This window comes from Alosa alosa, chromosome 20 (genome assembly GCF_017589495.1).
Source record: "Alosa alosa isolate M-15738 ecotype Scorff River chromosome 20, AALO_Geno_1.1, whole genome shotgun sequence".
Classification (NCBI taxonomy): Eukaryota; Metazoa; Chordata; class Actinopteri; order Clupeiformes; family Clupeidae; genus Alosa; species Alosa alosa.
The window spans coordinates 21,658,381-21,671,032 of NC_063208.1; the positions used below are offsets into that span (position 1 = coordinate 21,658,381).

At 42.4% G+C, this 12,652-nt stretch overlaps 1 protein-coding gene and 1 pseudogene across 1 annotated transcript in view; one reads left to right on the plus strand and one right to left on the minus strand.

Annotated features, from left to right (window-relative positions):
- Positions 1-1,615: 1,615 nt before the first annotated feature.
- LOC125285707 lies at positions 1,616-2,816 on the minus strand (annotated as a pseudogene).
- A 1,604-nt stretch (positions 2,817-4,420) lies between these two features.
- samd12 (sterile alpha motif domain containing 12) overlaps positions 4,421-12,652 on the plus strand; it is a 66,221-nt gene continuing 57,989 nt past the window's right edge. Inside the window, exon 1 of the mRNA XM_048230253.1 lies at positions 4,421-4,637. Within this exon, the coding sequence (XP_048086210.1) occupies positions 4,625-4,637 (13 nt within the window). The 5' untranslated portion in view covers positions 4,421-4,624. The remainder of the gene's footprint in view (positions 4,638-12,652) is intronic.

The window sequence follows — 12,652 nt, forward strand, 5'->3', positions numbered from 1 at the left end:
TATATGCCTCCCCCTGGGCAGATTCCTGTAGGCCCTAGATCATCAGCCCATCTGGGCTAACCCATGTAGAGCTACCATGGAAACCGAGGACAAAATTAACTGGGCCCCAGCTGGGTAGCCCATGGGGCCCACTTATCAGCCCACAACTAACCACCACGTGTCCCACCTGAACGTGTTGGCTGGGTTGTTTTAACCAGCATTTTAGATGGATCCAAACATTTTTCATAAACAACGGTTATCGGATGCGTTCCTGAGCCCATGCAAAGATTTCCACAAACAGATCTGTTTTTGTTGCTGTGCCATCGGAGGTCCTGAAGACCACAGCCATTCAATACTGTTTTTCAGCCATGTCCTTTGAATACAAAGATTTATCTGGACTGTCTGTATTTTAATGATACCTTAGATGATGAAATCACTTTTTTCCCCATTGAGGATTAATACTCTTTTATTGTTGCAATATCTTCCCACACACTGAATAGCTCTGCATCTTCATTTCTGAGAGACTAACAAGAATGCTACTCTGGCTGCACAACTGAAGCGCTCCGTTCGCGTAGCATAAAACATAATTTTGGAAGACTGGTCTAATTTTTTCAAATGTACGCACCGCTACCACCTCAGGGGAAGCTAATTGTTATGGCAGACACAACGTGAATGGAATGCTTCAGTTGCACAGCCAGTGTAGCCTCTCTGGGATGTTTTTTTTTTATACCCAATCATGGTGCCAGTTTACTTAATTAGGCGTACATTTTTCACCTTTTGTTTTCTTTAGCATTACAAACTTTCCTAGCCTTTTTTTTGTTCCAGTCCCTATTTTTTAAGGTGTGTTGCTGGCATCAAATACCATATATAATATATTTTTATGAAGTACCATAATTTGTCAGTTTCACATTTTGATATGTTGTCTATATTCCTTTTTCAACTAAACATGGGTTTACGTAATTTGCAGGTTATCACATTCTGTTTTTCATTTACATTTTACGCATTATCCCAAGTGTTTATTCAGATATTACCACTGATATTTATTCTATTTTTTATTGTTTTATCAATCCATTTGATCTTTTTTTATTATATGTGTGATGAATAGAGATCAATAGAGGCATCATATGCATGCAAGGTGATGAACAAAATGTTCATCTTCTTTCCTTTTCTCTTCTCCGATATCACATTCATTTACTGTTTCTCTGCTATCAGATGCGATCTAAATAATGGAAATTCCCAGCATATTTCTGGTTGAGTTTCATCACACATCTAGTTAGCCTGCCTCTGTGCTGGGGATGCAGGATGTAAACTGATCCTGCTTCTCGCGATGTCTGAGACTTTGTGAGACTGAAGGTCGGCGGGTACGATACACCGAACTTGCAAGCGGCATATTCTTCCTACAGGCAGTAGGGGCGGGCGAGAAAGTCTTCATTCACCCTGTAATGAGTCATTTAACCATATACCAACTTACGAAGATGATTAATTAACACAACAACATTGCCTGGTGTCCCTTTAAATCTCAGCATACACAATAAAAGATAATGAAAGGTCCACTGCATTTTAAAACTTACATTTATTCCAGAAACAATTTAAGGTTTGATTACAGATTTCAGTAGAGGATAGCATTTATATGAAATATAGGATTTATGTTGACAAAAATAGAAAAGTTTATAGCTGAGAGATCAAAAATGTCTGAGGTTTGAAAACTTTCAGTAGGACATTCGCACAGGAATTCACAATCATTTATATCAGCATTGCATTGGTGTTAGCTCTGTATTTATGCCAGTGCATTGCTATTGGACACGTCCACTCTTCCCCAGTGTGCCCCCAGAGAGGTGATGCCGTTGCGGTCGAAGCGGCCACTCAAGATGCGGAGCTCGCTGCCACTGTCTGTCGGGTAGTGGTTGAAGGACAGTCCACTGGGTTGCCCAGCTGAGAGAAAGCGCCCCCTGCTAGTCACAAACACCACCTGCTGTATGAATCTGCTGGGGTTGTATTTCCCAGACACCTGCACTATATGGCCTCGTTGTCAAAGAGAGTTATCTCCACTCTGTCCGTGCTATTCTGGCCTACACAAGGAGTCCAGGCGAAACCATACTTCAGCTGAAACCTATTCAGAGAGAATAGAAGTCAATAAATATACAGATATAGATATATACTATAAATACAGAAGAATGAAGATAAATAAACAACGTTTGAATATCAAGATCTTGATGTTTGATGGCATGGCATCCTACACTTAGAGTAGGCTAATTACAGTAATTCATAGGATTTAATAAAAGTTTATTTATGTGCATCAGAGGTACATGTTATTCAACATGAAAATGTAATGCAAAACATATGACATCCATTTTTGCATGCAGCTTTTATGCAGGGACTGTGAGATGTTTACCCGGTGATCTGGTTATTGTTCTGCTCCCAAACTCTGACCGCAGTGATACGTCCCTCTCCAGAGGTGGCGTAGGCTGTGCCAGTGCCTCTGCCAACAGGCACAGAGAACGAGTAGTAATCCACCGCACCTGTGAAGACAAGGAAACGCATGTCCAGAACATCTAAGTCATCACCAAAGCTCCTGCCCTCAGCACAGTCTGTCTGGCTGAAAACTGACTGATAAGGTCAGATATGACATTCTCTCAGGATCTTCGGGGATGTTTATTTTGACAGAAGCTTATTGTGAGATCTGCAGGATATGTACTATAATAGGACTATACAATGCTATGGCAGAGTGTGTAAGTTCGAACACCCGCAGTCTGGAAGCACAGATACTCACCCTGGACAGAAGTGACAGAGCCACGAGTTTGAACATCTGTATGAATAACAAAAGGAGTAGCAATCATTACAAACCCGAATTGAATAAATATGGAATGCTAAGAAAAGCACCATATGAACCATTTGCTAAAATGCTAATGAATACATTTGCAAGACCTATCTGAAATACATAGGTTCTCTGCTTATACTAATATTTGGCACTCCAAAAAAAGCTTTTAAGCCTGTTAAGATTGTTTTACCCACAACTAAACTGATCTACAAGAACAGCTATAGAAAAAGGAATATGAAATAAGAAATACAGGGCAATTAAATATAGGGTTCACCTATTTGAAAGTATACTCACCGTCTTTGCAAAGGGATGAGGCTTAGAATGCCTCCTGGGAGAGAACTCTAGAGTAATGAAGGAGACTGTTCAGACTGGAGACTGCTTAGGGGACACATATATACCTGTTTGCCTAGTGCTTTTAAATAGGCGATGAGTAACGAGTCTTTGTGTCCATTGTATGCCTTGTTACATTGTCTTTATAGCATTCTTGCGTCACATTCCATGAGGTGGAAAACAATTGTGACTAGAATTTAGTAATGTTTGTCTTTCTGGTTCAACTTATGGTTATTTCCAATTAAATCCCTTAAAAACGGTGCTTACAACTTTGTCACGTTTAACATTAAATTGAATGCAACATTTGAATAGAACGAATTATATAATCTATTTCAACATTTGAATAGAAAGAATATCTATAATAATGGGAAAGAATTGGGCCAATACCTTTTCAGGTTTTGAAATGTCACAGAACCTTGAGTGACTTTTGGCTTACATTCATTTTAATCCTTTGCATCACTAAGTTATCTTAAATCAAACTGGTTCTAGCTTCTTAAATGGATGGATGGATATTGCCAGACCGATAAAATATATGGAAAACAGCTGCACACATTAAAGGACCGATCTAAACTTCTTTAAATAAGTAGTCTGCCCTGTCCCTTCCTGTAGACCACCAGTGTTATACATCCAATCCGGTCTGATGTCAAGGTTGGAGAGCCAGGGATCTGTAGCTCTTCAACCACCTTGATCTCTGCACCCAGGATAGAAATGGTGTTCAACTTGGCCCTGGCCTTCCTAAACCACCTCGAAACAGAGTCCATGTCATCTTCTAGCCCTGGAAGCAAATGTAATTGGTTGCCGCTAGGGTGCGTCTAGATTTCTAGACTAGTCATCTTCACCACTGAAATAATATTGATTAGAGCTATGTTCTATGTTTATAGATCTACATTCTAAATTAACTGCCGTAGGCCTAAGGCCCGGTAGTAAGTGAAGCGAGTAGGCTAGGGGCATTATTATGTGGAAAGAATTGAAAGCCAATCACACGACTCCGTGCACTATTTATTCCTCTTTCTGAAACAAACTGGGCAAAAATAATTGCTTACATCCACCGGCACAGACGTCACAGCGAGGAAAGAGACAAACTCATTGAGCTGGCTCTACTGACTTCTCAAAAGAACAAACTTATCTTTCCTTATCGATCTCACAGCTGCGCAGTGTTCCTGCATTCACGAAAAAGAGAGAAAGATCCCAAAACACATAAGGACTTGTGTGCTATCTTACAAGATCTCACTGTTGCTATGTGTGCAGCCCTTTCCCATCACTGATCAACTGACCAATTACAGCCTCACCCACCGCACAGACCCACCTTGGGTAAATAACTACAGCCCCCACAATTCTCCGAGCAAACAGCGTTCAGTTATTTGCGGTGCGCTCCACTTGACAGTGGCTTGCCTGCAGCAAGTGTTAACAAGCGATACGATTGTGTACAATGAGGATAGACTGAACACAACAAAATTGCGCCCGCGTGAACAATGAACGAATTAGAGAACTAGCAGAATGGCTGTTGAAGGTAAGCATGGCAAACTATTATGTCGCGTTTCCAAACTGAATGAATATCTCTGTTTTTCTGCAGTGAGGGATGAATAGTACGTCCATGATAAAAACAAGGTGCACAGTCAAGCGTGGATGCTGGACCGGCGAGCTTGGTCTATGATTGGCTAGTGTTAGTAGCGGCTCTCCAGCAGATCTTTGTCTTCCTAGTACACGTCCACAGTATACATTGCTGTGATGGTCTGAATGGAGCCTGCATGAGCTGAGATTAACCGAGTCACATTCTTTGAAGATTAGCGAATATTGTGTATCATTGAGCGTCTTCATTCTCTCAGCGAACTCGTTCGTCAATAACGCATGGACAAAGCGGTTGCTGGACGTTAGTATACTATAGGCACAACCAACTGATGCACATAATAGTGCAACACGTTTCGTAATATAATTGATAAGTGTTGGTAAGTTCAGCCTCGCTGTCCACTCAGCAACCTGGAAGCGTTGAGGAACAGAAATCTGCTGTTTATTGGCAGGGCACCACAACGTGTCAATTTGAGCCCTCTTCGAGGCCCCTTTGTATGATCGTGACTCCCCAGGAGTTAAACCATGAGGGCTAACCTGCAGCAACATGGCCGAAATTGATACCTTGCTTGATAGTTTTGCCAGGCGTGTGAACCACTGGACATCCACCAAAAGCCAGACGCGCATCATTAAGCGGTTGCAGACATGATGCTCGGGCAGTCACCTCACCTGATAGGGGGCATTCTATGGATTCAGAATCCTATGCGAGGTAGGTGTGCCGATTTGTTTTAGTGTATGCCACTTTTAGAAGCGTGATTTGTCATTAGAAGACAAGTGTCAGGAACCATGTATGTGCATGCTAGATAATGACAAACCGGTTCCTTATCATTGGTATCAGTCCGCTGACAAACTCGCTCCAGCGGCTGTGTGTTCTCGAATTGTCTACGTGTAAGTTACTTTAGGTAATCCAACCTGTGTTTTTGGCCAACATCACCCTCGCCACAGCCTAGGTTAGGCACACACAGACATCCACACGGCCAGCAAGCATTAATGAGGCGTTATGTGATGTAGCCTAACAGACCCGATTGTTTTGTTTTGGAAATTATGGAGCACGGTCGAAACAACATGTATTTCAGCATAACAATCTTCTGTTACGAATGTATCAACCTGTTTTGTTTATTGTCAGATCACGACATTCTTTCTTTTTAAAATAATTGAACAGCATACATGTGCTGATTTGTGAGACTTGACAGAGAATTTGAGTATTTGTACTATAAGCAGACTTGGTTCAAGGCAACTTTAACAATGTTCCATTATGGCTGACTAATAATATTAATGATTACAAGCTTGAGCCAGGTTAAGTTCAGGATGATACCTGTCATCTTAATAGTGACACTATTTGGTTGGAGGATCTGTCTGCTTGACTAGTACACCACCAGTGTGACCTCTTACCTTAAACTGATGTGACTGAAACTGGACAGGTGAAATTCTGGTTTCATCATTATGGTTACAGTAAGCCTAGGGCCTTAGAAGAACTTCCTGTTGTCATATTCTCTACTTCCTGTGGAAGCAGAACACACTGAAAGATGGACTGTAGGCAGATGGTGTTAATGATTCATAGCAGGTGAAATGCTGAAGCTGATCAAACATGCCGCTTCAGGTTTTAAACTCTGAGGTATTTTGCCTCATTATGGTGTGTTTTCCTCCATCCTTTTTCAGACTTTACACAGAAAGAAAACTGAATGGCAGATTTGAACTTTTGTTACCTTCTCCCAAGAAGGTTATGTTTTTGATGTGATTTGTCTGTCTATCAGCAGGATTACACAAAAACTACCAGATCGATTTTCATCTAGACCAGAGGTGTCCAACATAAGGCCTGGGGACCAGATCAGGCCCGCCAGCAGGTTTCACACGACCTCTCAGATGTTTTGGGCAGGAAGGGAATATTGAAAAAAAAGATATTCACATCCAGTTGTCTTCAACAATGTGTAATAAGCGATATCTATCATATTACAAATTGATTGAACATAGCACTACAAATCATCCTCAGGAAGGAAAATGCTGAAAAAAACTGACATGGCATATGGTATTTCAAGATAGAGCAGTGTATAACAACAGTAGGCCTACATTATCTGTACTTGTTTGCTCATAAGTGGGTATAGTAAAGATGAGTATATCATCAAACAACACTCTGATACCCATGTAGAAAAATGATAATGACCATAACATTGGCGGCCCCCACAAGTTCTCATTCCAACAAATCCAGCACACTGCCTAATATAAGGTTGACACCCCTAATCTATCTCATTCAATTTTGGAGTGGGTTTTCAATCTCAGAGCGAATCCACAAATTAGATTTTTAATAATTATATTATATTTCTCTTTTGTTAGCATTTGAAGATCGGCCTCACTCTCCAAGTGCCCTTCTAGTATTTGGAAAGTTTCTTTGAATTATGCTTAATTATTAAATTATTATCATGCTAGAAAAGAGGTATTACAGCTCCTTGATATCTAAAAGTATATCCTCTCTCCTGTCAATATGAGCATATACCTTCTGTATAGTTACTGTAAGCGTTGTTGTTCCAGATGTATTATTTACATTCTAGCAAAACCAAAGCCATTGGTTTTCATGTAAAATGCCAGATGAATTGCACTTGGATTGGATTTCATTCTTTGTTACTACATGTTCATAAAGAAGGGCCAGGACATTTAGAATAATGCCAAATAATTGTGTCTTTTTCGATTATATTTTTGGAATGGTGATCAGTAAGACAGGGCCAAAAGACCTTGTGGGTTCTCTAGATTGGTAGCTGTAGGTTAGTAACAGTTGTATGTTCAATACCCGGCTCCCACCATTTTGTTAAGAGCGAGGCACTTAACCCCGAATTGCTCCGGGGACAATGGCCCTTGTAATATAGTTGACATATGTAAGTCGCTTTGGATAAAAGCGTCCGCTAGATTAATAAACGTAATGTAAATGTAACTGTCTGGTGCGTGTAACTGAGTGAGTGCTGTGTCATCATGGCCCACCCCCTTCAGAGGTTGGGTAGCGTAGTGTACCAGTGAGTGATGGAAAGGGCAGGTTCCCAAATGAAACGCCCTCCTCAGTCGGCTGATTCAACCATCCACATTTCCTAGTTTGCGCAGCCTGAAGGTACTCTAGTCATTAGCGAAGCCCCTAACCCCCCTCAGATCTCTGTCCTACAGAGAATCAGACTGACTAAGCTGGTCTCTACTGAGAGACTCCAGGCCATACCTCTGTGAAAACTATGAATGGGCTGCCACTGCCAATCTCGCCTGTAGGTCGGCATCTTGAGTTAATGGGGGGACGTTTTTTTTTAGTTTTTGAACTTTGATTTTTTTAAAGCAAGTGGCCTTGCAGTATGAGAGAGGCTTAGGAGATAGAAATACATGATACAATAGGACCTTGTCACTGCTCAGAATGAGTTCATGATGCAATGGTGTTACAGTGCCACCCCCAGCTGCACAAAGAGCTGAAATGTACCCCTCTACAATGGTACCTCAAAAACATTCAGTCTGTGAGTTGTGCAGTTACACACAACTGCATGTTTTGTCATCTTTTATATTGATATTAGTTTCATAGATGATAAGCCTCATGATGAAAAAAGTAGGATGAAGTAAGTGAAATCTGTCCTGCAAAAATTAGAGCTTCTGGCTTCTTCTTTCTTCTTAACAAGACCTTTCCTCTATGACATTCCTCTCTCTTTGTTCAGCCCCACTTCGATGCTATTTGTCCACTGTAAAAAATAAATCCTAATATCCCTCATAGCCAAGGCTGTGATGTGCTGCTGGAGAGACTGTTTGTCAGAGCCTAAGAGGGGATGGCTAAATTGAGGCCCAGATAGTGGGAAGTGCAGCTTATGCATCCTGACAGGCACTTTGTTGTTCCTTTATAGTGGCCTCTCTTAACTTTTTTAATGCATCTGGGGGATCAGGAGACCCTGAGTTTATGGCTGCCAATGCGTGTGCCACCAAAGCATTGGTTTAGGTCAGACTTGGTTGGGAGTCCGAGCACATCACAGAGGCCTTGAGGTGGTAGTCTCGGGGGAATTGGGATTGAACGGCTTCTTACCTGGAGCACTTGATAGAGGATTGTGTTTTGAAGCCATGGAGAAAGAAAGAAAAAACAAACACAAAAGTGTCTCTTCCTTGTGCAGCCATTTAATTTCCATTAAGGGTCATAAAGTAGGTATTATATAACACTGAGTAAGGCCCCTTGGGAATTGCAGTGAATGAAGAATGAGTTGATACAAGGGATCAAATGTTCTCAGAGCCCCTTACATATGATTTAGCACTTTGGGATGTGTGGCTAATTGGATTTTTGACTCAGCAAGGTAGCAGAGGCCAGTACTTTGTCTCGAAATCGGAAAAAATCTCAGCTTCTCATGCAGAATCCATGAGCTTATTACATTTGCTGAGTCTGGGATCAATATGGATTGCAGGATGATGTTTCTATTTATAGCTGTGGCCCATTCTATTTTTCCTAGCGAGGCCACTTCCCCATGAAGAAGAAGAAGGGCAAGAAGGTTGGATCTTATTAATATTCAACTGAAAGGAGGCTGAGGCAGTGGGACTGAATTACGATACGTCGTGTGGCATAACTGTGCACAAATCACTGTAGACTCACTCAAGCCATTGTGATGGAAAGAAACTGCGTGGGGTCGGGAAAAGGGGGGTGTCTCAATGTCATCGTGAGACAGCTCATTGATTTGTTGTCTTAATCAGGCAAATCATCCTCAGGAAGGAAAATGCTGAAAAAAACTGACATGGCATATGGTATTTCAAGATAGAGCAGTGTATAACAACAGTAGGCCTACATTATCTGTACTTGTTTGCTCATAAGTGGGTATAGTAAAGATGAGTATATCATCAAACAACACTCTGATACCCATGTAGAAAAATGATAATGACCATAACATTGGCGGCCCCCACAAGTTCTCATTCCAACAAATCCAGCACACTGCCTAATATAAGGTTGACACCCCTAATCTATCTCATTCAATTTTGGAGTGGGTTTTCAATCTCAGAGCGAATCCACAAATTAGATTTTTAATAATTATATTATATTTCTCTTTTGTTAGCATTTGAAGATCGGCCTCACTCTCCAAGTGCCCTTCTAGTATTTGGAAAGTTTCTTTGAATTATGCTTAATTATTAAATTATTATCATGCTAGAAAAGAGGTATTACAGCTCCTTGATATCTAAAAGTATATCCTCTCTCCTGTCAATATGAGCATATACCTTCAAGGCAAGGATCATATAAAATTCCCATGAACCTCCCCTCATCTCTCGGCAAGATATGGCCACCGTGAGCGATGGTTATGGCCGAGAGATGAGGCAAACCGTGCCGATGGTAATTCCAGCAGTCAGTGTTACACTAAATCAACTCGCTCGAACAGAAGTTCGCTTCAAAAAATGCTGTTGGCACACGGAACGAATCGATACTCATTGCTATGGAAATCCATACCGACCTTCAGTCTTGTATTTGCATGTGTGCGTCAGTCGTTTGGTGCTTGGTATGACAATTTAGGGTGATTCAGAATGGCTAACAGTGCTGAGGAAAAGTGCTTGAGTTGAAATGTTGGCAGTGAGGTGATGACTGGGTGATATTTGAAAGCCCATCTGCTATAGACTTTGAAGAGTCATAATTAATTCATGCCAGGTTCCTCATGGTAGGGCTTTGGAAGGTGACTGCAATTTACAGTTACAGAGATTGGCATTCACTCTCTGGAAATGCAGTTCCTCTTCACCATGTCCTAAAGAGGAACTTTTAAAAGTTCTGTGCATACCTTGATAAAGTGCTTTGATTAACCCCAAATTAAATGTTTTGTAGAATTGTAAAGGTCACATTTAAAACACTAACCATATTCTCTTGTTGTAATTGATAATACAGAACATTTGGGTTGAAGTGAAACGTCTACCTTGTATGAGGTAGACATAATTATACCTAAGAGAGTGTATTTTGTCCCACAGCCAACAAACCTTGAAAAAACTCCATCGCCTATTTTTAGTAAACAGCCTGTCACATCAAGGCACGCTTTGTCTCTCAAAGTAGGAAGGGGTTCTGAAAAAGCGCCCAAAAGTTCTTCCGCCTCTCTGAAATATTAATAGCTGTCCTTATGGTCCATATCTGGTAGTTTTTGAAATCTATTAATACTGCCTTCCTATATGCCGTTTCCTTTGCATCTCATGCCACAAAATGATTGTCCCCCCCCCCTGTAACACAGTGGTTCACTCAGCAACGGGATCATTTTTAGCTCAGTTAGTGTCTGTTTAAACTGGGTCAGTTTTCTCTCTTTTTTGTTTTTTTTTTGTGAAGGGTAGAGGGGGAGAATTAGTGCAGAGCAGGGTGCATCTGTGTGTGTGTGTGTGTGTGTGTGTGTTTGTTTGGGGTGGGCGTTGGTGGGCTCTCTCCTCCTTTCGCACAGTGCTAATGTCGTTCGCGCTGTCAGTGTGAATTAAGGGACAGACAGCGCAAAAAGCCAGATCCCCATCCGGCAGGTTCTCACAGACGAACGCCCAACGACGCAACGAGGCGTTGACTGGCCAGTACCCAGAGCGCAAGCCACAATCCCAGCACCTCCAGTGCATCTCGACCCAAACTCTAGGCCTGGGGCTGACCCATTTCATTTGGGGTGGGGGTGGGGGTGGGGGCAGAGAGCTTGACGAGGTGCAACCCGGCCGGGATGTGATGTTCGCCGCCTCTGCTTCCCTCCCTTTTGATTTCTCCCTCACTATCTGTCTCCTCTTCAAAGGGCTCAATTATAACTTCAGTCAGTTTGTAACAAGGAACCTCGAGTGATGTGGCCTCGGCTGTTAAAGAGTGTCCTCTGGAGCACGCGCACACTTACACACACATATCTCTCTCACCCACACACACACACACACACACACACACACACACACACACACACACACACACACACACAGACACACAGACACAGACACAGACGCACACACAGACACAGACGCACACACAGACGCACACACCAATTTTCTCTCAGTGTAAATTGAGTTAGCGCAGGGGAACACATACTGTATTGTTCTGTCCATCAGTCAAATCATTCTCTGTTCATACAAGAATAAAGACAGCCTGTCACCGTGTCTCAATGAAAGGGATTGTTGATATTAAGTAATTGATGGCAAAATGGTTGATGGGTGTTTAAGGGTCAATTATTCACTGACTGTCTGGAGAGAAAGCCAGAGCAATCTCTTTTCGCCTCTCTCTCTCTCTCTCTCTCTCTCTCTCTCTCTCTCTCTCCCTCTCTCTCTCTCTGTCTCTCTGTCTCTCTCCCTCCATGCTATCTACACGTTGTGGATTTTCCCATACAGTGTTGGCATAGGAAAGAGCAGCCATGTGTCAGTAGCTTTTGCCTGGAAGCTGTCATAACTCTCTGACCTGCCCCCCCACACACACACACTCGCACACACACAAACACACACTCACACACACACACACAACACACACACACACACACACACACACACACACACACACACACACACACAGATTCTGAAGTGGCATATTCTGTCATATTAGCAGGCTTCACCTTTAGGGAGAATCTGTTCTTGGGCTCATGCTCCCCATCTGCACACACACACACACAAACACACACACACACACACACACACTTATTAGGGTAAGGCCCTCGTGGCACACAGCTGGTCTTCCTGTCAAGGCTTGCTTTCTGGGTCGCACACTCTTTCGTTCGCTCCCAAAAAAAAAGAGAGAGATTGCGAAACACACACAGCCCCGTGCTCCACTTTGAGGCCCAGAGTTGCCCTACAGTACGCAGGGCCACTTCACTTCGGATCACACATCACCAAGGTTCCCGCCTTGAAGCTCTGTGAGGGCAGGGGAGACAGCGGTCTATGGATGGGTTTTGCTGGGCTTGGCTGCCTGCGAGGGCTTTTTGAAGCCACAGAGGCTCTGTCTATGCGATGAGGGCAACGGGGACTGATTGTTCATTCAGGAACTTGTCTTCCCCCCGTGTCTTC